The 26,196-nt window shown below is 46.2% G+C and overlaps 1 protein-coding gene across 1 annotated transcript in view; it reads left to right on the forward strand.

The window, feature by feature from the left end:
- Positions 1-24,348, forward strand: part of LOC117055729 (macrophage mannose receptor 1-like) — a 41,246-nt gene extending 16,898 nt beyond the window's left edge. The window contains 21 exon segments of the mRNA XM_033165507.1: positions 1,096-1,174; positions 2,083-2,224; positions 2,646-2,681; positions 3,362-3,531; positions 5,008-5,075; positions 6,624-6,658; positions 6,661-6,710; positions 6,712-6,724; positions 7,523-7,665; positions 14,134-14,245; positions 15,747-15,889; positions 17,343-17,445; positions 18,301-18,533; positions 19,138-19,285; positions 20,002-20,154; positions 21,649-21,759; positions 22,902-23,004; positions 23,006-23,091; positions 23,297-23,335; positions 23,873-23,932; positions 23,935-24,348. Of these exon segments, the coding sequence (XP_033021398.1) occupies positions 1,096-1,174; positions 2,083-2,224; positions 2,646-2,681; positions 3,362-3,531; positions 5,008-5,075; positions 6,624-6,658; positions 6,661-6,710; positions 6,712-6,724; positions 7,523-7,665; positions 14,134-14,245; positions 15,747-15,889; positions 17,343-17,445; positions 18,301-18,533; positions 19,138-19,285; positions 20,002-20,154; positions 21,649-21,759; positions 22,902-23,004; positions 23,006-23,091; positions 23,297-23,335; positions 23,873-23,932; positions 23,935-24,101 (2,194 nt within the window). The 3' untranslated portion in view covers positions 24,102-24,348.
- The last annotated feature ends 1,848 nt before the right edge of the window (positions 24,349-26,196 follow it).

Here is a 26,196-nt window from a genome sequence, read left to right on the forward strand (position 1 = left end):
GTGAGTACGGAGAACCACTTTTGGGGGGGCAGGAACCCACATAAAGTATTAGAGTAATAACCTTGTTAAACTTGGTGATGTATTGCAACATAGAAGCAGTTAGATGAGAATTGTACTCCAACACTCACTTTGGCTATCCCTGAGATAAGTGTTAATGGATGTGCCATCATTTATTTATCTATTAAATACCATGTCAGTTTGGTTTTGTGGTGAAATGTTCCCCAAGAAAACACAAAATATAAAACAATTGAGTGATAGCATTTATCATTTGCAAGAGAGAGAGAGAGAGAGAGAGAGAGAGAGAGAGAGAGAGAGAGAGAGAGAGAGAGACACGTTTTTTTAGTAAAACAATACAACAACAAGGAATTTCACAGAACTTGCAACCATAGCACATACTACTCTGGCCAACTATCTGAGTGTGCAATAAAATTGATGAGATTTGTGTGGGGTCCATGTCTGTGTGACAATCCTTGGGGACAAAAGGAGTTCATGTGTATGAAAGTTTGAATGGTGATCCTGGGGCAGAATGTGAATGGGGATGTTTCCTGGGACGAGGGCAGGAACGCATCAGGCAGAAATACGTCTTAGGCTTGCCCTCTATGGATTGGCTGGTAGGTTACTTCTCTCTAAGAACCACCAGTATGACTCCTGTGAAATAGGTGTTTTGTTATGATATGTGGGGTCAGATATGGGTTTTGATTGTTTGGGTTCATATCAAACCTCTGCCTCATACTCAGTGTCTTCAGAAACTTATTTATCCATCATCACTTTTTATGGCCCCATTTTGGTGTGGTGCCCATGATAGTTTTATAAGATTTCTAAATGTGCCCATGGACTGCATTGGGAACTCCTAGTTTATAATACAGTTACCTGTAAATATCCAATGACTCAGCATGTAATGCAAGCATGCCTAAGAAATGACCGCATGTAATCTGAACACACACACCCATACACACACACACACACACACACACACACACACAGTTCCTGCTCCAAATGGCTCATCTAAGGTGATCCTCAGAGTAGTCATTATATTGCAAATTTTAAAACTCTTGAAATCAACTCTCTGATTACAATATTTTTTATATTTTTTAGGGCTTCTGCAGACTATTATTGGATTGGTTTAAGTGAGTTGGAGCCCGATAAAGGATTTACTTGGAGTGATGGAACTCCTGTAAGTAAATGATTAATACTAATGCATTGTTGGTAAAATTATTTGCAAATTCATTCATAATTTTAGTATCCAAGCCTCTTGTTCTCATAATGAACTTTGATAGAGTCCATAGCAATACTTTAAAAGTTTAGTTATTGAAGTGCCCAGCATTAAACTATTTATAAATGTGAAGTGAAATCTAATTTTTGGACCCAACACTTATGGCAATTACTGCACAGTTGCTTGAAGTTATTGCTTGCTCAGTTGGATGTGTGTGTGTGTGTGAGGAACATTTAATTTAAATTTTTTTTAATGTAAAAACAGGAGAACTACCCACTTTGCATATAATGCAAAGCCAAGCTATGGCTTAGGGCAAACAGAGATTGTGGCTGCTGCATTCCTTCCCTGGTTCTGCTGGTGCTGCACTACCTGAGGTTTGGGAAAGCAATCATTTCAATTAAAATAATTAGAACAATTTAAAGTAAAAACAACAACAACCCAGATGCAAATTATTCCATCTTTTTAAAAAATATATATATAGAGAGACAGATAAGATAGCCAGAAAAAAAAATGCATTTGCTTTTTACCATCTCCTTATATCAATGCTTTTCCATTACCATTGCCATTTCAGTATGATGCTGTGGGTTAACCAGGTGATACATCTGCTCCCCTCTAGCCCAGATGACATGGCCAGTCATCTGAATAACTTGCAAAAGCTTACACCTGTAACACACACACACACACACACACACACACACACACAGTACTGTATTAATGTGAAAATGACAGCCCATCTCTCTCTATGTATGTACATGCACATGTGTGTACAAGTCATTCAAAAACTGCCGCTGTAAGTCTCTCCTTTTCTATATGTTACCCTTGATGAGTCTTAGAAAGAAAATGAGTAAGAAAACTTTACTCCAATGTAGCTAAACTTCGAAGAGAGGAGCTTTTTCTATCAAGTTTTAAGAGATAAAGACATGGGATGCAGAGGAGTGGCTTCATTTTATTCGTGGTGGAAACCTTCCTGGTGTGAGCATTTTCTGAATTGGGTTTGCCAAATAAAGAGAGGTAAGATCCCTCTTCATTTACAACGGGTTCATTGAACAAAGCCAACAGGGCCTTCAACTGCTGCACTGCTGAAACCTAATTTTTTAAAAACATGATTATTAACTTTTTTCCTTTTGAGAAGAGGTTAAAAATGAGAAATGTGACACACATTTAGCCTTCATAATGATTGTTGCCGGGTTAACATCCTTGGCTTTCATGCTGAGATGTAAAGTACTCCATTTCAATTAGAACAAGGAACCTGAGCCATGTACACCATGGTGTGAATATCGGTATTTGCTGATAATTCCCCTGCATTAGGTTGTTAATTGTACCGTGGAAATGTACAAATAACACTTTCATTTTTACAAACTCCTGTTTGTATGAAATAACATAATACAATAAAATTCACTATGATATAATTAATATGTGTTTGGTTTTTCAGGTGTGTCATTAAAACCGGAGCCAAACAATCATTTCGGTATGTTGGGTGATTTCACTTTTCCTCAGCTCACACGGGTCTATCTTAAGCTGCACAGTGGAAAGCAGGGGTGGAGCTGCCTTAACAGGTCTTTCAGGCTATTGGGGTAAGGTTACCAGACGTCCCCGTTCCCCGGGGACAGTCCCTGGATTTAGAAATCAGTCCCCATACAAAATCCATTGAAGTTGAAAAGTGTCTCCGGATTCATTGAAAAAAATCTGGTAACCTTATATTGGGGTTTCTGTCAGGAGCCAATGATATGTGTGCTCCCTGGCCTCAGCTTCCCGGTTTCTGCTTTGCCTAGTAATCTAATGGAAAGATGGGAAGAGGCAGCCCCAGTGATTCTCTTTGGCCACTGACAGTTCTGTCATGAGGATCCCATGATAGATACGGTACTCTCTGGCTTTGGTTTTCTCGCTCCTCAAATTGGCTACATTCAACTGGAGGAGGGCTGTACTTCACTGGTGGGGCACATCCTTTGCTTGCAGGTTCTGTCCTCAGCATCAGGTTCTGTCCTCAGCATCTTCAGGTAGGGATTGAAACATTCCTTCCTGAAACACTGGAGAATTGCTGGCTGGGAGATTTAAAGCTATTCACATGTTTGAATACCACTCTGAAATCTTTTGATGCAGAATAGTTATGAAATATTTTAAATGAAATGAATACTTCTTCTGTTACAGAATATTCATTCAAAAGAATTGAAAATGGCTGGATCTTGTATGAGGGCAACGAGTACTATTTCAGTAATGAAACAGCATCTGCAGAAAGAGCTCGAGCATACTGCAAGAAGCATGGCGGAGATCTTGCAGTCATTGACAGAGAAAGCGAACAAAAGTTTTTGTGGAAATATGTAAGAAATAATTGGAACATATGCTTTCCTAATCAAATATAGCTGGGTCTGCTGAGACATAAGCCTCATTGAATCTAATGGGTTTTACTTCCAAGTAAGTGTGTAGAAAGCAGGACGCGGGTGGCAGTGTAGTCTTTGGTTTGAATCCCCACAACGGGGTGAGCTCCCGTTCTTTGGTCCCAGCTCCTGCCAACCTAGCAGTTCAAAAGCATGTCAAAGTACAAGTAGATAAATAGGTACCGCTCTGGCGGGAAGGTAAACAGCGTTTCCGTGCGCTGCTCTGGTTTGCCAGAGGCGGCTTAGTCATGCTGGCCACATGATCCAGAAGCTGTACACCGGCTCCCTCGGCCAGTAAAGCGAGATGAGTGCCAGAACCCCAGAGTCATTCGCGACTGGATCTAATGGTCAGGGGTCCCTTTACCTTTAAGTGTGTTGAAAATTGCAACCTAAAGGACTTTGACTTTCTGTGGCCATATAGTTTCACTGTAGCATCCAGCACTAACAGGTAAGTGAGGCTTTCCAAGTTTAAAAAAGAATGTATGATCCAGTCACTCCACTAATCTTCACAGATTCATGCTTTACTCATGTGCACAGAAGAGTGCTGAAAAATGTGACCATGTAATCAGGATTCCAGACATTCAGGGTTCTTACTTTCATTGTTTAATTTCCCCCCTCCCTCTCCTCAGTTAAAAAACAAAAAAAGTGCAATTCACTAAGTGGAAGAGTGAGCTGGGAAACACTGGGTAGAATTCTGGCGTGAAAGCTGATTGTGTGAGTTGCACTGTAATTCTTAAAGGTAAAGGTAAAGGGACCCCTGACCATCAGGTCCAGTCGTGTCCGACTCTGGGGTTGCGGCGCTCATCTCGCTCTATAGGCCGAGGGAGCCGGTGTTTGTCCGCAGACAGCTTCCAGGTCATGTGGCCAGCATGACAAAGCTGCTTCTGGCAAACCAGAGCAGCGCACGGAAACGCTGTTTACCTTCCCACTGGAGCGGTCCCTATTTATCTACTTGCACTTTGATGTGCTTTCGAACTGCTAGGTGGGCAGGAGCTGGGACCGAGCAACGGGAGCTCACCCCGTGGCAGGGATTCGAACCGCCGACCTTCTGATTAGCAAGCCCTAGACTCTGTGCTTTAACACACAGTGCTACCTAGTTCCCTTATGTAATTCTTACATAGAACTAAAAAAAATTAATAAACCAGCTTAAATCAGTGAAGCCCTACATTAGTATATCACAACATAATGCAAAATTTCCTTCCATGCTTAGTCTAATTTTAGCTGGCATGTTTTAATTTATCTTAAATGGAAACCTTTAATGAAGTTTGTAAAAAGCACAGATGCTGTGCTCATCATTACAAGCCTTTCTGTATTGCCTGATTTATGAATTCTGCACTTACTATGGAATAACCTACATTGCTTTGCATCTGAATACTATATTGTTTCATTTACTTCCAATTTTTCCTTTGTATGTTGTAGAACAAGCTTTATGGAAGTTACAAGAACATTCACATTGGTTTAATATTGGGTCTCGATAGAAAGTTCGGGTAAGTGAAGAAGAAAAATTAAAAGTGGAAATCAGATTTTTAACAAAATTGTAAATCTAAGTTTCTCCTAAGTAACTAGGCTAATATTAATTAATCTAAGCTATAATATTTTCCCCCTCCACAGTTGATCTCTAAAGGAAATTTAAGACTCTTCCAAATACAGAGGTTGTCCTACAGTCCTGTTCCCTGTAATGGTGTCCTGGAGGCTACATGAAATTTCAGATTTCCCTCCCTGACCATGGAGAGAGAAGCTTTAATGTCAGTTACCTTCTCCTTGCCACCTCAAAAAATCTCACTGCCTAATAACATGAAAGCCCCAATGTTGGCATGGCTGGAAAATGAACATGGGGAAGACTTGGATCCTAGGGTTCCACACCTTCCTAGTCCCACAATGTACCCCCAAACTGTGGAGAATACAATTTACTAGGCTGTCACCACTTCCTTGTCTCTCTAGGGTGTATTAGGTCTGGCGGTGCTCTCTCCCCGCCCAACTACCTTTTTATGCACTGAGGAAGAGGGTACCACCCTCCTATCTGACGGACTCCTGCAGTTGTTTATGTACCTTGGGTGTGGTGTGTCTCCAGTTATGTCTCTCTTATGCTTTCCTCCCAGCCATGCTCTGAATGTTGGAGCAATGACATTCCCCATCTCCCAACTACGGCCCTTTGGGATGCCACTGGAAGAGACTGAGAGTGCTTTCCGGCTGATGGTTGTCCCCACACCTGACATACCTGGCCTTTCTTCCATTCAGGCCAGCAAAGGAGCAATGTGAAGGCATGCCCAACCTCGCTCCTCTTCCCCTCCATGAACCACCTGCTGTTCTCCACTCACTACTGCCACCATCCCCCAAAAAATCAGGGCATCGAGGTGCAGTTGTAAATGAGTTTTGTGTGTGTAAATCAAGACCAATTCAATCATTTCTCAACTATGAATGTTATATTCCACCTATAAAATACAAGCATTTCATTTCTTCTAATTAAAATGAACTGCCCCAGTAACTGTAACCCATACTTCTCTACCTGTCAGTCATTGGGCACATCATCATCATCATCATCATCATCATCATCACTACTACAACTACTAATTCATTTTTGAGGATAGGGCTGGGCCAGGGCTAAAGCCAAGTAGAAACTATATAGCCTCATGACTAATTTGTTAACTCTCATAATTGAGCTGCTCATAATTCTATCTATTACATAACTTGAAGCAAAGTCTTAATGCATTATCTTAAAGAAGATGTTTCCAGGCCTCAGGCAGAAATCACAAATGCTGCCTGGCATGGTTGTACAAAATTATTATTAAAGAAAATAACTGGCAATTTGCTCCTCTTTCACAGCATCTCAGTCTTTCAAGATTAGAATTGTTTTCCTAGCCATTCTGATTACATTACTTCCGTAATTTTGCTGGATATTCTTAAAGCTGCCAACTTAATGCTGCCCTGCAAGGTTCAACAGTGAAATGTTTCTGGACCTTGTGGAAATACACAATGTAAATAAGGACAATTACAGTATATTGTTCTGTCCAATACTGTCGTATCGTTTTCTCTAGCTGGTTGGATGGAACTCCAGTGACCTATGCAGCCTGGCACCTAATGACCCAACTTTGCAAAATGATGATGAAAACTGTGTGGTCATAGTATTACAGCACAGGCAAGTAGAATAGAATACTACCATTAAAGCAAAAATCTTGAGAAAGTGTGTGCTTGAGGATGGGGCAAGGGATTAATTAATACAGAACAAGTACAACAAAGTGAAGGCTTATCTGGACTTACCTGTTGCCCCCCTCATTCCAGGTACAGGTCCTCTCTTTAAAGCTCCATGTCCCAGAGCTTTCACTGCAAATACCCACTTTTTAAAACTGAAGTGCAACAAATGGCAATTTGGGTTTTCTGCAGATTGCTGTTTGCTCTGATTGAGATTTAAAAGGGTGGGTTTTCATGGAGAAAGCTCCAAAGGCAAAGAGAAAGAGAGAGAGAGAGAGAGAGAGAGAGAGAGGAGAGAGACTGTGCCTGGAAAGCAGGGAGGAAAGGCAAGTGTGGATAAACCCTGAATCTATAGTTGCAATGACTATTCCATCCATATACATTGATTGGGAGGGGAAATTCATTATTTTACAGTTCTTGAATTGCCTTTTTTAAAAAATATGACATGGTAATAAAAGTTTTAAAGGACACTGTATATTTATCACATGAGCAACTTTATAAGGCAAGAGAGATTTGGGGAAATACTACACTGTTTCGATGCTATTTGAATAACTTTGGGACTTTCAGCAGTTTATATGTGAACAACTGTTGGCTCATTCCATCTACACATTGTCCCATTTCTTCCAATATGGAATAAGTTGCTGCCGCAGCTCTTTATTGTTCTCAAGCCTTCATTTGGACTGTACACCTGAAGGACTGCTTGCCCTTTTCAGTTTGCGGGTGATTTTATAACTTCTCTGTTTAGGTTTATGGAATGATATCAACTGTGGTGCTGAGGACAGATTTGTATGTGAAAGACATAACAGTTCTGTCCGTTCATCTGTTGCTCCCACGCTGCCTGTACCTCTTGGAGGCTGTGCTGAAGGATGGCTTTTCTTTGATAAAAAGGTAACTAGTTAGTCATTACAAATCGCTTGGCATACTAGCCCTTGTTGGATACCATTAGTGCATACAGTGAATACTTTTCCCAGAGCTGCTGAACACGCAGAGGTTGCCCTCCATGTCTTATTCAGGTATTCTGTATAGAGCTTAAAATGTACGTGCACATAGACCAGGTGGTGCAGCCTGTCATTATGTTGCCACATCCTTCTTCCCCACTAAGAAGTAAAAAGGACTATTAGAATAGTAAATACAAAAAAAAAATCTGTATCTGAATAGTTTAAATTTTTGATTAAAGGGGGATACTTTAAAAGCTCAAATTAACAACTGTAGCTACCTGGGTGGATGTTCTCCCCAGTCCCTTCCTCTGGTCCACTGTGATGGCCTGGGAGTCAGACTCTGATGCTGAACCTGAGGGATCCCAGCCTGCACAGGATTCCCCGCCTCCAGAACCAGCTGAGCCGGGGCCAGGGCTTGAGCCTGAAGGATCCCCACCTGTGCTGGATCCCCAGGTGCAGGCATCAGCAGAGTCTGCTCTGGCTCCTGATGGGAGGGAGGGACCCATTGCCTGCAGGTGCTCCACTCCCAGCCTCTTCAGAGGAAGCTGAGGCATCCCCTGGGTCCAGTAACCCACCAGCCTCTCCTGAGCTACAGAGGCTCAGGGCAGAGAGGCGAAGGGAGTTAAGTGTCTGCAGGAGGAGTGCTCGCCTCCAGGCCCGGAGGAGAGGCGAGTCTCCGGAGGATCGGGACCCGCCCTAAGCATAGGGCCAGATAAAAGCCAGCCAGACCCAGCCCAAGTGCGTGAGCAACTTAGTTGCAAGCGTGTGCTCAACCTGCAACCTTGTGCCTGAACCTGCCTTGGACCTTGACCTGCTCCCTGCCTTGCTCCCCGCCGGATTGACCTCCTTTGGACCCCTAGACCCAGGACTGGACTTGGACCTCGCTCATGGACAAACCCTTGGGGCCAGCACAGTTTGCTCACGCCACACCCGCACTCCCCCTTCGCTGGGGTGCGTTCGGGAGGAACTAGTAGCCATGGCTGACCAGGCGGCTGCGCTAGTGGCATTGGCCCAGGAGAACCAGGCCTTGACCCCACACCGTGCAGCAGCTAAGCAATGCGGTTACGGCGCTTCAGCAGCGTTTGGATGCCCTACCGGCTCTGGGGCCGCCGCCCCAGCTCCTGGCAAGTACCCAGTGGCCCTGCCAGAGAAATTTGATGGGGTCCCCAGCCAGCTTTCCCATGTTTCTCGCCCAGGCCAAGCTGTATATTCAGGGGCGAGCTCGGGATTTCCCTGACGACCGCACCAAGGTGCACTTCCTGATCAGCTTGCTGAAGGACCAGGCGGCCAAGTGGGCGTTGGCCGCTGCTCCGGCAAGACTCCCCCTTGCTGACAGACTATACGGGGTTTTGCAATCATCTGGAAACCACGTTCGCCAACCCTCAGAAGGGGAGTCAAGCCAATCGGGGCAATTCGGCGGTTGAAACAGGGCAAGTCCACAGTGGCCACCTACGCCACGGAATTTCGGCTGCTGGCGCAGGACTTGACCTGGAACGACTCTGGCCCTGCGGGACAGTATCTCGAGGGACTTTCAGACGAGATACTGGATCAAGCTGGCCACGTTGGATCGCCCTGCCACACTGGATGCCCTCATCCAACGGAGTCTGCAGATAGACGATCGGTTGGAGGACCGTCGCCAGGCCCGGGCCGCCGGGCACTCCGGGCTCCCGGCGCCGGTGCTTCCCTGCAGTTCCGTGGCCAGAGCTGAGTCATTGGAGGAGCCGATGCAGCTCGGGGCAGCGCGGCCTCGCCTCTCCCCCTCGGAAAAGACTCGGCGTCGGGAGGGGAACCTGTGTCTCTACTGCGGTGGGAGTGGACACTACGCCGAACCTGCCCTGAGAAACGCCAGCGCAGGGAAAACTGCCAACCCCAGTAGCTGATGGCCCAGGCTACCTGGGGACCCAAGCATCGCATGATGGGCCCTCACCAGTGGAATTGCAACACCTCATGATACCGGTGCGTCTATACCCCCCCGGTGGGCCCTGGATTCTCACCCACGCTCTGGTGGATTCGGGGCAACCCCGCTCCTATATGGACTCTGCCTTCGCCACTCAGCATCAGGTGCCGCTTCAGAACAAGCCGGAACCAGTACAGGTGGAGGCAATTGACGGACGGCTCCTACGCTCGGGGCGCTGTTACTCGGGAGACCCAGCCCTTGGTCCTGTGCTACCAGCAACACCGGGAGGTGCGAACCCTGGACATTGCCACCATGCCCCGGTTTCCCCTGGTGCTTGAGATGGACTGGCTGGAGTCACACAATGTTCAGATCGACTGGGTCAATCGGACTGTACGCTTCCCAGACCCGGGTTCCCGTGCTCAGTCCGAGTTAGTAGCAGCTGCCCCCATGGGGCAGGCTGTGTCAACGCTCCCTGCCGTGTACCAGGACTATTTAGACGTGTTCGAGGAACAGGAGCAGACAAGCTGCCGCCTCATCGGTCGTTCGACTGCGGCATAGACCTACAGCCTGGGGCGCCCCTGCCTGTGAGCCGCCTATATTCTCTTTCGGAGCCAGAGCGTGAAGCCTTGCAGGACTTCCTTCGCAAGAACCTGGAACGTGGGTTCATTAGACCCTCTACCTCACCCACTTGCCGCTCCTGTACTCTTCGTTAAGAAGAAGTGTGGGGAGCTTCGCTCTGCCATGACCTACCGGGCCCTGAATAAGATCACCATCCCAGACCGTACCCCTTGCCCCTTATTGCAGAATTGCTGGAGCGGGTGCAGGGGGCGCAGATGTTCACCAAACTGGACCTCCGAGGGGCCTACAACTTGATTCGGATCCGTGCTGGGGACGAGTGGAAGACTGCATTCGGGACCCGGTATGGGCAGTTTGAATACCTGGTTATGCCGTTCGGATTATGCAACGCGCCCGCCGTGTTTCAACGGTACATCAACCACGTGGTTCCAGGACTTGCTAGACAAATACGTGGTGGTGTACCTAGTGATATTCTGATTTATTCCCGTGACCCAGCCCGTCACGAGAGTCATGTTCGGTCCGTGTTGCAGCGCTTGCGGGAGCACCGCCTGTACGCCAAGCTCAGCAAGTGCGAGTTCCCCCAGCGGTCAGTGGACTTCCTTGGACACCGACTCTCCCCTGACGGGGTGCAGATGACCCTGGGAAGGTGGCTGCGGTTCGAGAGTGGGCAGCGCCCCGGAACCGCAAGGACTTACAGCGGTTCCTAGGGTTCGCCAACTATTACCGGACCTTCATGCAGATTATGCTCATCGCACCACCCCATAACCCGACTGCTGCGCCCCAAGACGCCCTTCTCCTGGATGAGGAGGCTGAAGTGGCATTCAGGGGTTGAAAAGCCTGTTTCCAGAGGGCGCCGATTTTACAGCACCCTGATCCCTCTCGTCCCTTCGTGGTGGAGACTGATGCCTCCAGTACGGCTCTCGGTGCCATCCTGTCTCAGCAACACGGACCCGATGCGCCACTGTTACCCTGCGCTTACTACTCCCGGCAGCTCCTTCCGGCGGAGCGTAACTATACCGTGTGGGAGCGGGAACTACTGGCCATCAAGGTGGCCTTTGAGGTCTGGCGCCATCATCTGGAGGGGGCCGACACCCGGTGGAAGTGAGAACGGACCACCGGAATCTGGAGTACCTCCAGACCACCCGCAAGGTTGAACCAAAGGCAGATCCGGTGGGCGCTGTTTTTCTCACCGGTTCCAGTTCGGATCCGCTACCATCCCAAGCTCCCAAAACCGGAAAGCGGATGCCCTGTCCCGGAAACCTGAGGACGTCGCAGACACTGTACAGCAGGCAGTACCGACGACTATCTTACCACCAGCCGCATTCCTGGCCACTCAGGAGGCCAAGCCGCTGCAGGCTCGGGTGCGAGAACAGCAACGGGTCGATGCTTGGGCACAGGAACGGCTCCGGAACTGTCTGACGGGTCATGCTCTCGATATCCGGGGCTGGCCCTGCACCAGGGCCTACTGCTGCACCAGGGTCGTCTATACATCCCACCAGGACCATTGCGGGCTGAGGTTCTCCAGATGTCCCACGATGCCCCAGCAGCAGGGCACTTTGGGCGGTACCGGACCACCCATCTGGTAAGCCGGGAGTTCTGGTGGCCCCGCCGGAAGGCTGATGTGGCACGCTATGTTGCTGGTTGCGACGTCTGCCGGCGGGCCAAGGGTCCTACCGGGCGACCCCCGGTCTGCTCCAGCCATTACCAGTCCCACCGCGTCCCTGGCACACGGTCTCGCTGGACTTTGTGGTGGACTTGCCCCCATCTCGTCACTGTACCTGCCTCCTGGTTTTCACGGACCATTTCACTAAGATGGTGCACTGTGCCCCCTGCCCGTCCATACCCACAGCTAAGGAAACGGCTCAGCTGTACTTGCAGCACATCTTCCGCCTGCATGGCCTGCCCGAGCGTGTGGTTTCTGACCGCGGCGTCCAGTTCACATCCCACTTCTGGCGAGCCCTGCACCAGACCCTTGGGACGGAGGTTCTGTCTATCTTCGGCCACCACCCCGCAGACCGATGGCCAGACGGAAAGGGCAAATGCGGTGCTGGAGCAGTACCTCCGGTGTTACTGCAGCTTTCAGCAGGATGACTGGGTCGATCACTTGCCATTGGCGGAGTTCGCCTACAACAATGCAGTGAACGCCTCCACCCAGCAGACCCCGTTCCAGGCCTCCTACGGCTACCATCCACGTTTGTTCCCGGACGTGCTGCCAGCTTCCGCAGTCCCCGCAGTGACAGACTGGCTTCAGGAGCTTCAGTCCCAGCAACAATTATTGATGGAGCAACTGCGCCAGGCCAAGGACGCATACAAGGCCCAGGCTGACCGACATCGTCAGGAGGGGCCAGAACTCCATGTTGGTGATCGGGTGTGGCTCTCTACCCGTCACCTGCATCCTTCTCGGCCCTCACGAAAGCTGGATGCACGGTTTGCCGGCCCATTCACCATCACTGCGCAGTGTCGCCGGTGGCGTTTCGCCTCCAGTTACCTCCATCGCTCAAGGTTCACCCAGTATTCCACCGGTCCCTACTTAGTCCAGTCGCCCCGCCCGACGAGTTCCACCCGGACAATCCACGACCGCAGCCAGTTTTTGGTTGAGGGGAGCCTGAGTACGAGGTGGAGCGCATTCTCGACTCACGATACCGCAGGGGGAAGCTCCAATACCTCATCGACTGGAAGGGGTATGGGCCTGAGGATCGTTCATGGGAACCAGCGGGAAACGTCCACGCACCTGCCTGCCTCCGTGATTTCCATGCAGCTTACCCCAGCAAGCCTGGTCCGGCCCCTCGGTTGAGGGGGAGGCCTGGGAGGGGGGATGGTGTGATGGCCTGGGAGTCAGACTCTGATGCTGAACCTGAGGGATCCCAGCCTGCACAGGATTCCCCGCCTCCAGAACCAGCTGAGCCGGGGCCAGGGCTTGAGCCTGAAGGATCCCCACCTGCTGGATCCCCAGGTGCAGGCATCAGCAGAGTCTGCTCTGGCTCCTGATGGGAGGGAGGACCCATTGCCTGCAGGTGCTCCACTCCCAGCCTCTTCAGAGGAAGCTGAGGCATCCCCTGGGTCCAGTAACCCACCAGCCTCTCCTGAGCTACAGAGGCTCAGGGCAAGAGGCGAAGGGAGTTAAGTGTCTGCAGGAGGAGTGCTCGCCTCCAGGCCCGGAGGAGAGCGAGTCTCCGGAGGATCGGGACCGCCCTAAGCATAGGGCCAGATAAAAGCCAGCCAGACCCAGCCCAAGTTGCGTGAGCAACTTAGTTGCAAGCGTGTGCTCAACCTGCAACCTTGTGCCTGAACCTGCCTTGGACCTTGACCTGCTCCCTGCCTTGCTCCCGCCGGATTGACCTCCTTTGGACCCCTAGACCCAGGACTGGACTTGGACCTCGCTTCATGGACAAACCCTTGGGGCCAGCACATCCACTCTCCACCCCACCCTAATCCCCTTCCAACCAACAAATCCTATGGGGTACGACAGAGACGCAGGTGGTGCTGTGGGTTAAACCACAGAGCCTAGGGCTTGTTGATCAGAAGGTCAGCGATTTGAATCCCTGTAACGGGGTGAGTTCCCATTGCTCGGTCCCTGCTCCTGCCAACATAGCAGTTTGAAGCACAAAGTGCAAGTGGATAAATAGGTACTGCTCTGGCGGGAAGGTGAACAGCGTTTCCATGCACAGCTCTGGCTCTGCCAGAAGCGGTTTAGTCATGCTGGCCACATGACCCGGAAGCTATACACCGGCTCCCTCGGCCAGTAAAGCGAGATGAGCGCCGCAACCCCAGAGTCAGACACGACTGGACCTAATGGTCAGGGGTCCCTTATGGAGTAGGACTGCTCTTTAAAGCCAAGCTAAATTATCCCTGTCTGTTTGCTCAGTACCGCTTCATGATTGCTACTTTCATTAACCATTACATCATGTATGGAATTTTGGAGAGTTGTTATTTCCCCCCCCACAGTGCTTCCAGCTGTTTGGTCTTAATGAAGAGAGGAAAAACTGGTCCTATGCACGAACCACTTGCAAGAATCTAGGAGGGAATCTGGCAACTATACCGAACAAAGCTACACAAGGTGCGGTCAGTTCTTTTTAAAACAGATTGTTCATATAGACTTGACATGTTAAAAGTCCAAGAGCCTCGACTCAAGTTACGTTTGTGCCAAAGGAAGTGTTAGAAACAGCTCCTTTGTGGCTCCTTACTACTCAGGTGACTTGAGAAACTTCAGGCCACATGGGGGAGCTGGAAACCAGGGCAGTGATGCAGCAGTGCATATTACCTGCTCCTTCCACATGGCCATAGACCTCAGGTATATCATGGGATTCTTAATCTCAGGGTTGTGGGTTCAAAAGCCTCACGTTGGGCAAAAGATTCCTGCATTGCAGGAAGTTGGACTAGATGATCCTAGTGGTCCCTTCCAACTCTGCAATTCTATGATTTTATGATTCCTCAAGCAGCATAGGAAGAATCTACTCTGCAAAGATTCCCACAAGACAAGTGCAAGAAGAATAAAATGACCCCGTAGTTATTCTGTATAATGCATTTGGTGGCTGCAGTTGGATAATACTTGAGGAACTTGAGAAAGACTGGCTGCTATTTTAATAGCAGTTAAAAGAGACTTAATAGGTAAGCTCAATAGCTGGGGTAGTAAAACTTTTTACCTGTTGAGAGCTACCCACTCCAATTTTATTTTCTTCCAAAGCATGATTTCTACATCACCATTTCGGCAAGCAACAATGCTTATATTGATAAGATAATGAGTCTTAATTAATATGTATATTGTCAGTCCAAGGGAAATAGTCTGTTGTCCATCATTTTGAAAAGAAAATGGAGGGACTATTTGGAAAAGCATTACAAAAGAAATTAAATCGAGGGCAGGATTTGAGACAGGAACAGCGAAAGAAAAATGATAAAGTAATAGTATCAGAGGTATTTTGGTAATATATGAGAATTTGATGTAGAATGCAGTAGAAAAGAGTTTGAATAAAAATACTGTGGAGATGGGGTCAATATAAACAATGTATTTAATTTGAAGTTAATTTGTAAAAATTGGGAAATTCGATAAAATTATATTGTAAAAAAGAAAGAAAGGAAAATGGGTGATGATTCTAAATTTTGTAAAGGCGAAACCTCACTTCACCAAACATCTTCTCGGTTCAGATCTAAACCCTTCTTAAGCTGGGAAAAAGCAAAGGGTGTTTATTGTAAGGGTGATCTATTAATGCTTTATCCAGGTACAGAATGTGGTGTGCTGGATTCAGTGGCCCTTTTTGTTATTATGAAAACAGGGTAGCCAATGTGAGTTCCACCACACTTTGTGAGACTGTAACTCCATTAAGCCCCAGGCAGCATAGCCAGTGGTCAGGAATGGTGGAAGATTTAGTTCAACAGCATCTGAAGGCCAGCACACTGGCAATTCTTGCATTAATCAAATGTGTTTTAATGATGATGATAATACAACATGAACCCAAACTACAACTCGATCACATTTTGATGCACTATATCAAACACTTATAGGTGAAGGGTATACATTTGCTAAATCCTTTTTGATAAAACGTGTCATTGTTTTTATTTAGCATTCCTCACAGTGCACTTAAAAAGTGCTGCAACTGATCCTTGGATTGGACTGAACGATGTTAATATTGAGCGCATGTTTGTATGGACAGATGGAAGTGGAGTCCACTACACAAACTGGGCCAAAGGTTTTCCAGCTTATGGTGTAAGTCCTGCCTGTGAAGGCTTTCATCTTTTTTTGAGTGTTTAGACCTTTTACCTTTCCCCAAATAAATCCACACAGGAGTCAGATATTTGGTTTGGCTTTTGGCAGAAATTTAGGCCACAACTTTATTGATTACAAACAAGTGAATGGTTGCATAGGTTCTGGTTCGACTATCTCCCTGCACCCATGCAGGCAGCGCTGTCCCAGAGCCATGTTCATAGGACAGCCAAAGGATAAACACCAAGGACAGCTGATGGAGGGAGCACCAAACAGCCGCCCTGGTGTCCCCTGGACTCGGGCACGGGCCGAACCCCTTTTGGGGTATGCCAAACCAGTGAGTCCCTGGATTCCTTTACCGGAATACCCTTCATTGCATAGGTGTGGCCACATCACGTGCCACGCCTATCACCTGAACCAGAGCCTATTCGCAACCTTACAAGTTGTGATGATTTGCTACACGGCAAGCGAAACCCAAATGGCACCAGCCAATCAGCCAAGTGGGGAAAATTCCTACCGTGCCCCTGCCCCAAAAGCAGGCGACACACAAAGGCATAGCAAGGTCAAGCACAAGCCCTAAATATAGGGAGATGTGGGCGGTTGTTCCAATGTGATAGCCCCAAAGAGGAAGCTCGTAAGCCTCGCAAGGGTTATACAGGTCCCGCGTTGCTCCTTTTTTATGTCACCCCATTGGTCAGATTGCGCCCAAACAACATGGGACCCACCTATCAGTGGTTGTGGCTGTTCCAGGATTACCCACCCACAACACTGGGTCAGGTCGCACCACAACACCTGCCCACTTTAGTGGAGACCCGATTTACCCCAGAAACAAGAAATATCTTCTATATTCCATTCCCACAGTGAAACTACATGTTCGGAAAACCTTCAGTGTTAGCACCCCATTTCTGTACCAATTCCCCATTCAATCTCTGTCTGGTGTCTCCTTTGTTTATTTTTAGAGCCAGCTGTCTCAAGCTAAGCAGCTCGTTTGTAAAGTAACAGTTAGGCAACACCTAACCAGTTTTATAACTGGTCTGCTATCCTACCCTACTTCCAGGAAGCACCAGCTAATCCCTGATCTAGAACACATATCAGCTACTGATTCCTACTCCTGAATAGGATCCAGAGATAGGAAGCCTTGCGCTGACAGGTGCACACTGCACTTGAAGTCTGGGTTTATTCTTGCCACTATCTCTGACTGGGTGATTGTGGAGTCTGGTATTTGTCAAGAGCAGTGCTGTTTTTCTAGAAAAAGAGGTGCCGGAACTCACCATGAACACTTCCCTTGTTCTCTTATAATGGCAAAGGCACCCACCTGAGAGGAGCCAGAACTGAGTTCTAGGGAGTTTCGGGTCAAGAGTATAAAATGAAAGTTTCAAACACAACCGGATTGGCCCCTACATTGTATAAATAGCTACTGTGTTACTTGTCCTTTTGTTATACTCTTATTTCTTAGGAAGACTGCGTTTTTATGATGAAGGAGCCTGAGAAGCTGGCAGGATATTGGAGAGATGGGCCATGTTCTGCTAAGAAAAGCTACATCTGCCAAAGAAATACTGGTATGCTTTTTTAGAAGAGAAGGAACAGAAAACAGTGTTTAATGCAGATTGCATTATAGAGTCTAACTCCAGTTTTCTGTGGCTTATCATTCTGCCAGCTTTAATGACTGAACTGAGGTTTCGTCATCTGAGAATGATAGCGGATAGGAAGCTAATTACAGAATAGATTCTTGACCTCTCTGGAAGAGATGGAGGTGTGTTGTTAATGGTCATGTTGACTACATTTTAGGTATTTTGTTTGCTGCTTTTGTGATTGTAAATTAAATGTATTCTGCGCCTCATCCTATATGCTCTTGAAGAAAACATGACCAAGTGTTATAGCTGGCATTTAAAATGTTGATTTTCAAGATTTAAAATGTTTAGAGAATAATAGTTACAGGTAGGTAGCCGTGTTGGTCTGCCATAGTCAAAACAAATATAAAATCAAAAAATCCTTCCAGTAGCACCTTAGAGACCAACTAAGTTTGTTCTTGGTATGAGCTTTCGTGTGCATGCACACTTCTTCAGATACACTGAAACAGAAGTCACCAGACCCTTATATATAGTGAGAGAGTGAGGAGGAGTATTACTCAGAAGGGAGGTGGGAATGGATGACACCCTTCTGAGTAATACCCCTCCCCACTCTCTCACTATATATAAGGGTTTGGTGACTTCTGTTTCAGTGTATCTGAAGAAGTGTGCATGCACACGAAAGCTCATACCAAGAACAAAATTAGTTGGTCTCTAAGGTGCTACTGGAAGGATTATTTGATTTTATATTTTGTAGAGAAGAATAGTATTCAGAAATTTAGTGTCAAGTGTGTGTAGTGTAGTCTAAACTGATCTCTCTCTTTTCTCTTGATTACTTGCCTATAGATCCTGCATTATCACACTCTGAAACAACAATTCCAGCCTCTGGTTATGCCCCTTTTGGGAACAGAAGTTACTCTCTCATCACCCCCAAAATGACATGGGAAGAGGCCAGGAAAAAATGTAAATCTGAACAGTCAGATCTTGCCAGCATTTTGGATCCCTACACTGAATCATTCCTATGGCTGTGGGTGTTAAAATATGGAGAGCCTGCATGGATTGGCCTAAATAGCAACATGGTAAATACATACGATATACATGAACATAATACTGTACTACATATCCACATCAAGAGCTTGTGTTCAGAAGGACATAGAAAAGACATAGCATTTATTACCTGACTTTATTAGCAATATCCTTGGTAAGCATCGCAAAAGCTTTGGATATTGTCTGTGGGTTACCTATGAGCTATTTCCAGTGGCTATATTTTATCTGTACACAAAATATAACAATTTCCAGTCTGTAAAGGGGCTTCTGCACCCAGTGCAGCAGCAGCAGCACACCCCCAGGCAGCAAGATCTTTAGTAGTTTTTAGTCTTGACTCATGTGCGGGGGTGCCAACCTGGATCCTTGTCTGGGGGTGAAACAAAGCCTAGTTTTGCCCCTGCCTTTGACAGCTCAGAATTGTTTCATATACATGACTTCAGACGTCATAAATAGTACAACTACCCAGACTTCATCCCCTAAACTGAAGGATGAAATGTGTGTTTAAATAAAATGAAAGGGAAAGAAAAGTAAATGTTGTGGAGTTCATGCTATGGAAAATGAACTTAAAACCTTTCTCTAGGCCAGCATGTGTTATTTCCACTGTGCATTTGGATTTCAGACTGGTGAGCAATATAGTGGATAAGCAACTGGAGACTGGTGTATACTAACTGGGCCCCCGGGGAGCCAAAGCAGAAAATAGCCTGTGTCTATTTAGACATTGATGGTCACTGGAAAACCGGAACTTGCAATGAAACATACTTCTCTTTCTGTGAGCACTACCACGGTAAGCAAAGGAATGCACCTGTGGGGCATTGCACTCTAATTCCACTAAAGTGTCCATCTGAGCACAGAGCAGAGAATGTATGATTGACATTTCTGCCTCTTTCATAGGGAATGAACAAAATGTTACTTTTCAAACCATCAGGCTATAATAAATAGGCAAACAAAAATAGAATAGAGGTTGCAGTAAACAATCCAGCCTTAGGTACTGTATATTCTGGCGTATAAGACTACTTTTTAATCCAGGAAAATCTTCTCAAAAGTCAGGGGTCGTCTTATACGCCGGGTGGAGAATCTGTGGTCGAGTATATCTCAAACTCTGTATTTTAACTGGAAAAGTTGTGGGCCGTCTTATACGCCCAGTCGTCTTATATGCCGGAAAATACAGTAACCATGTTTAGCAACTGAATAGACTCAGGCATGTGTTTTAAGACAGCAATTCTATACACATTTACCTAGGAGTAAGCCCCATTTGACATCACTGTGAGTAAGCACCCAGGAGTACTCAGAAACTATAAACCTATTATTTTAGGGGGAGTTCTTTGACACGTGCAGATTTGCAGAGTTTCACCTCCCATTTCATCTTCTACATTTCCAGGATTCCTCCAAGATACTCATGTGCACCTCAAGATTTTGGATTTGGTCAAATCTTATGCATATTCTAGTACTTAAAGGTTTCTAAGATACCTGTTCAAAAAAAAAACATGTGTTTCATAATAGGTAAGATGCCAACTGAGGCTCCACAAGTCCCAGGGAAATGCCCTGACTCAAAACAGGACCAGAGATCTTGGATTCCTTTTCGGGCTCATTGCTATCAAATCAACCAGCCTTCAAATGGATGGCCAGATGCAGCCTTCAAATGTACTCAGTTAGGTGGGTGTCATTTTGATTCAAATCACAACATGATTTTTCCATGCTAGGAGATTCCTAGTTAATGTCCAAAGCCAGTATTGTACACTGGTTAGTCTTGCAGTGCAGTCCTATACATATCTTAGCATGTCTATCCAGAAGTATGTCAATGGGGCCTATAGCTAAATAAGTGGGTATGGACTTTCAGCCTTGGACTTTGACCAGAGAGACAGAGGTTCAAATTCCTGCTCACTCACAAAGCTTACTGAGTGCTCTTGGCATAGTTGTCAACCTTCCCTTTTTTTCAGGAAATTCCCCTATCAGCTATGGCTCTTGGGCCAATCCCCACTTTTCAGTTTAACTTATCTCCCAGGATTGCTGTGATGATAAATCAGGAAGGGAATAAACCTGGCATATCTCTCTGAACTCATTGGAGGTACAGATGACTTGTATGGGGGTTAGTTTCTAGGGACTACATGTAAAGCCAGAACAACCCTGGAACCACCACCCACACAACCATCCCTACCTGTCCAGAGCCATCACACCGAGAGTGCCTTGCCCCTTATGCAAGGCGGAGAATTCTCATGCTGGCTCTGGGAGGCTCCCGTGAGATCTCACTGCAAGCAACAGCTTCTTTCTTACTGTCTGAATCCAACAACAGAAAGATTTATTATTAAAAGAATATTTAGAAAACCTGATGTGCAGGCCTGGCATCAGGGATCAACACACTCGGGCATTGGCTGATGATCCAAGGACAGGTGAAGGACAGCTCCCCTCCACCTGTCCTCACCTGAAGCATGCAGGGTTGTCAGTGTAGCCAGAAACACCACGTGCTGTGGCTCGCCATTTTATTTCCTCCACAGTACCTCTGAGCCCAGACAGAAGGTTGCTCCATTGGGGCCAGAGAAGCACTATGGGGGAACAAAAATGGTGTGTGGCAGCAGCAGTCCTTTCTTGTTAAGCTGACTTTTTGCTGCTGGCACTGCACATGGCTGCCTGAAGGTAAGGCGAGAGGAAGAGAGATTGGCCAGGGATGTGTGAGATAAGCAGAGGGGTGATGAAGTGAGCAGGGTCCTTGCTGCCTGGGGAAAGGGCTTTACTAAGAAAGGGACTTTGCTGCCCAGCTCACCATCCCTGCATCCTGGGGGCAGGAGTTTTCATCAACACTCCTGACAACCTCATTGTTGCCAAGGACCACTTGCCAGGGCTGTCAAGAGTCCCAGCAAACCTCATGTCAGTTCTACCAGTATACATACATACATACATAAATGCATACATACATACATACATACATACGTGTGTGGTGTGTGTGTGTGGGTGTGTATCTACCATCATACATATATGATGATTTGTTATCTACCACATCACCATAAGGTCCCAGGGTGGGTTACAATTATATTTTTTAAAAATGCAATATTAAAATGGGAATATTTTAAATAAATTAAAATGAATAAATAAAATTTAAAACAGGAGTGCAATTTTCAAATGAGTTTACTTTACTTGTATGATGTTTCCTAGGTAGCACCTTGATTTCTATAGAAGATTCAGCTGAATTGAACTTTCTGATGGAGCATACTCAGCAATCCCAACATGCTGACTATTGGATAGGATTGTTCAGAAACATAGATGGTAATGGTTTAACATTCAATCTTTATTTATAATACATGGAGCTGTGCCCATGCTTTCTCCACTCATCAACACCCACACACCCACACACACCCCAGCCATTTCCCCTCGGTCTTGAGCTGTTTTGGGACTACAACTCCCACCATCCCTAGCTAGCTAGCAGGACCAGTGGTCAGGGATGATGGGAATAGTAGTTCAATAACAGCTGAAGTCCCAGGTATGGGAAACACTGCCCTAGATCTTCCCCCATCTTCCTCCCTAGCTTCCCCCCTTATCCACTTTACTGAAACCTTGGCCTTGGTATAAACCTGCCGTTTCCTCTCTGTTCCTCCCCCCCCCCCACCCCTGTTTTACACAACCTTGCTGTTGTTTTAAAACACCATTGCCCAGCCAGTTCTGTCCATCCATGCTTCACTCAAACCTCTGCTACCGTAGGGCTGCCATACATCCAGATTTTCCCAACATTACTGGGAATTTCTGAAAGGCGCCACTTTGTACTGGATCTTAGGCAAGTCATTTGAAAAAACCGATCAAACCAGGGTGGGCTGGTTTTTACTTCTGGAATTGATGCTTTTGAATTTTGAAAGAGTCCCATGGACTGCAAGAAATCAAACCTATCCATTCTTAAAGAAATCAGCCCTGAGTGATCACTGGAAGGGCAGATCCTGAAGTTGAGGCCCAGTACTTCGGGCCACCTCATGAGAAGGGAAGACTCCCTGGAAAAGACCCTGATGTTGGAAAGATGGAGGGAGGGCACAAGGAGAAGGGACTACAGAGGATGAGATGGTTGGACAGTGTTCTCGAAGCTACTAACATGAGTTTGGCCAAACTGCGAGAGGCAGTGAAGGATAGGTGTGTCTGGCGTGCTCTGGTCCATGGGGTCACGAAGAGTCAGACACGACTGAACGACTGAACAACAACAACAACAAATGGTTTACAACTGCCATTTTCCTTTCTCTTCCCCCCCCCCAACCTCTCCCCATTCCTGATTTACTCAAAACACTGCTGTTGTAAACAGCCACTTTCCTTCCTCTCGCTCTTATCCCAGTCTGACTTCATGCAAAGCCAGGATCGTGCAGCGGCACTACTCTTTTTCTCGATAGTCTTTCTTTCTACCTTTTTTTTTTTTTTACTTTTATAATTAGGAGAATGGATATGGCAAGATAACACTGGCACTAGTTTTGTCAACTGGAAAGATGAGAGTCCACACCCGATCCTCAAGCTGTTTTCAGTAATAGCGAGTAAGAAACTGCATTCTCATGAACAGCCATAATGGAAAGTGGTCCAGGGAGCACTGCGGATACTCTAAGGGATTTATATGTAAAAGGCACAAAAGTAAGTCTTAAATGGCTATTCAGCTGAATTTCACAATCATTCTGATGCAGCTGAACACTTGAGTCACTTGTCTAAAGTTGTGTCTTAGGGCATTCTGCTCTAATTGCTCTCTGACTAGATTGTGCTACTAGAAGTTTATCCTTGTTGGCTCTTTATTTGCCTTTCTTACCAAGCTGAGAACATAAGCATATCTTTTGTTTTACAGTTATTGAAGAGACAACTAAAGCACCTACGAAAAGTACAGGTAAGGCTGTTTAGTGAAAAGAAACTCAGGAAAATTATAAGCTTCTTGCTATCCGGAGCCTTGCACCAAACATTCTGAGAAAGAACTTCTGGTTCAAAGCTGAAGAGAAAAATCTCTGGGAAAGGGTGGAGGACATGATAGCTCTCTAACTCTCCTTTCTGGTACAGAACTGCAATATGAAGCAGGAGAATTGGGGGGTTGTGTGAGAGATTCCGCGTAATGGAATATTCCATTGTTTCAGATGGAACATTGCATTTGAACAACTAACATCCTTGGGCTGGATTCCTTCACAGGCTGCCAAAGCCCTTTTCTTTAGAAGGGACAATATGTTTCTGACTCCACATCTCTTCTGCTTCTGTATCCCTCTCCATGTCCTCCAGTCATGTGGCCATTTCATTGGTTTGTAAGTTCTGGCACACTATGCTTATGAGCTGCAAACACCACCCAGTTATCCCTCCTTTTCATACAAGGGGGGCTCTGTGTGTGTGTGTGTGTGTGTGTGTGTGTGTGTAATATACATCTTTCCCCCATTCACAGAACAAGAAGATATTCCTGCATCAGCCCATGGCAGAGTTGCAAAGGTAGCCCTACCAGTTATCTCATCCTCATTGGCATGGGTACTGCACTCTATATTTTCTACAAAAGAAGAAGTAGAAAACAACGAACCACTGGCAGCTTTGGTAACTCCCTCTATCGTGACAGTGAGATCATTCTTCACAATGATTCAGAAGTGCTTGTGGAAGATAAAGAGGGAGATAGGCTGTGATGTGGGAGTAAGTCTCATTGAGCTCAATAGGAATTACTTCTGATTGACAGGGGTAGGATTGCATTATTAATTCCTTTCAAGAAGTAACAATATGCATATGCAGAGGTCCTTTCTATCACCACATTCATTGTGTGGCATGCTCTGAATGCATAATTCTTATTTAGGAAATAAAACGTATTCTAAATAGAATAAATTCAAATTAAGGTAATTTTAATCTGTTTTAGTATTTTAACTTTTGTATGTTTTAAGTATGATTGTAATTTCGCCTTGATTTCTTGTTTTACCATTTTGTAAACTACTTGTGGTTTTTTTAAAAAAAATCAAGAGGTGTATACATTTTATGAAATAAAAATAATAATAAATTAAAGATGACTTGACTTGAAAAACTTAGAACCATGTCGTTGATATCCTCTGGCAACCAAGTTACTGCACAATATTTTTGCCCTAAATCAGCACAGTGTCCATGCATAAAGCTAAAATCCCACTTGTCTGGTTTTATAGGAAGAGTATGGGGTGCATCTAGCCCTCCTCCACTCTTCCAGGGAAGCCAATCATCAGAATATTTTTTTTTAAGGAATTCAATATGTGCAGCTCAGCTGATTCAGTACCTAATTTTGTATATGTAGTTTCCTATCCAAATAGGCCTATTTAGTACAGTACTTGTCTTTAAAAAAGGCTACTAAACATTATATGGGCTTGTGTGGGCTTATACAACAATAACTATACTTTACTCAGAAGTAAACCCCCTGAATTAAAACAAATCGTGTGTACAGGATTGCAACCTGAATTGGTTATTCTTAATAGTACCACACAGAACAGTTAACAAGGCTCCCAATGCACTTCCAGGCCCATAGGAAAATATGATCATCCACAGACACACATATTTTATTAACTCTTATGCCTTCTTTCCAGAATATGGAATAAGGAATAGTCGATGTATCCTACATATTGATAACCTGAAACTGATAACCTGAAACATATTGATAACCTGCAATGCATTCTATGTGGGTCTTTTACAGAGATGCAGCACAGTCTTAAACCTCATAGGTGAGGAAATATTTTCACCTGAGGGCCATGTTTGCTCAAGGTCTAGGTTTCTAGAACAACAATCAGTGTCTAAAGGTGTCAGGGCCAAAGCATACATACACAACCCACTCACACCACTTATACTGTTGAGTTGTGGGTGGACACAACAGACGACACAGCGATTTCCAAAACAGCTCTTATTTATTTGCAGGCTGGAACAGAACTGAGCTGGAGGCCTCAGCCACCAGCTTATATAGAGCTCAGCTACAATGTAACAGTAACAACATTCTGCAGCTAACCAATCCCTGAGTGTCAGTTTCTAATCCTTCATTTGCATAAGCTGACCTGAGTGAAAACCGCAGCAGAATAAACTATATACACACACCCCTGGTGGCCAAGGTGAGAACTTCAATACATAACACCCCTCCCCACCGAGATAAGGCATTAGGTTACAAGCATAGTGGTTCCATTATATACAGCAATATTCATTAAAACACATAGCATAACAGTTCAATTTACGATGCAGCATTATGTGTGCAAATTGTGTGTAACATAGTCTTTTAGATATGCTGGGCGTTTGGGAACCCTACCTGACCGCCGTGGGCCAGTATCAGAGCCCGGTTGGCTGCCCGAGTCCCGTTGCGACTGCTGTGCTACCACTGGTGTCGTTGGGCCTGAGGTCTCCGGCTCCACTGCTGTTGGAAGGCCTGTCACGATCGGACTTGGTGGACACTCAGGCAAGGCGGTGGTCGGCGTCTCAAGGGAGTCAGGCAAAACCCCTGCAGTGGCTCGGCTTGGCCCCATGTCCGCAGTTTGTGAAGGGGGTGTAGATGGAGCCTCGCCTTCCAATGGTGTCGGTTCTAGAGCTGAGGCTGCCGTTGAGGGTACTGCGGTATCGTCCAAAGTTCCAACCCGGCGCCTCAGTTGGTCTATGTGCCGGCGCCACAAACGCCCGTCCTCAAGTGCCACCTGATATGAGCGGGGCCCAGTGACTCCCACTATCGTGGCCGGCACCCAAGGAACGTCCCCCACGTAGTTTCTGGCAAAAACCTTATCCCCGGGAATAAAA

Source organism: Lacerta agilis, chromosome 12 (assembly GCF_009819535.1).
Source record: "Lacerta agilis isolate rLacAgi1 chromosome 12, rLacAgi1.pri, whole genome shotgun sequence".
Taxonomy (NCBI): Eukaryota; Metazoa; Chordata; class Lepidosauria; order Squamata; family Lacertidae; genus Lacerta; species Lacerta agilis.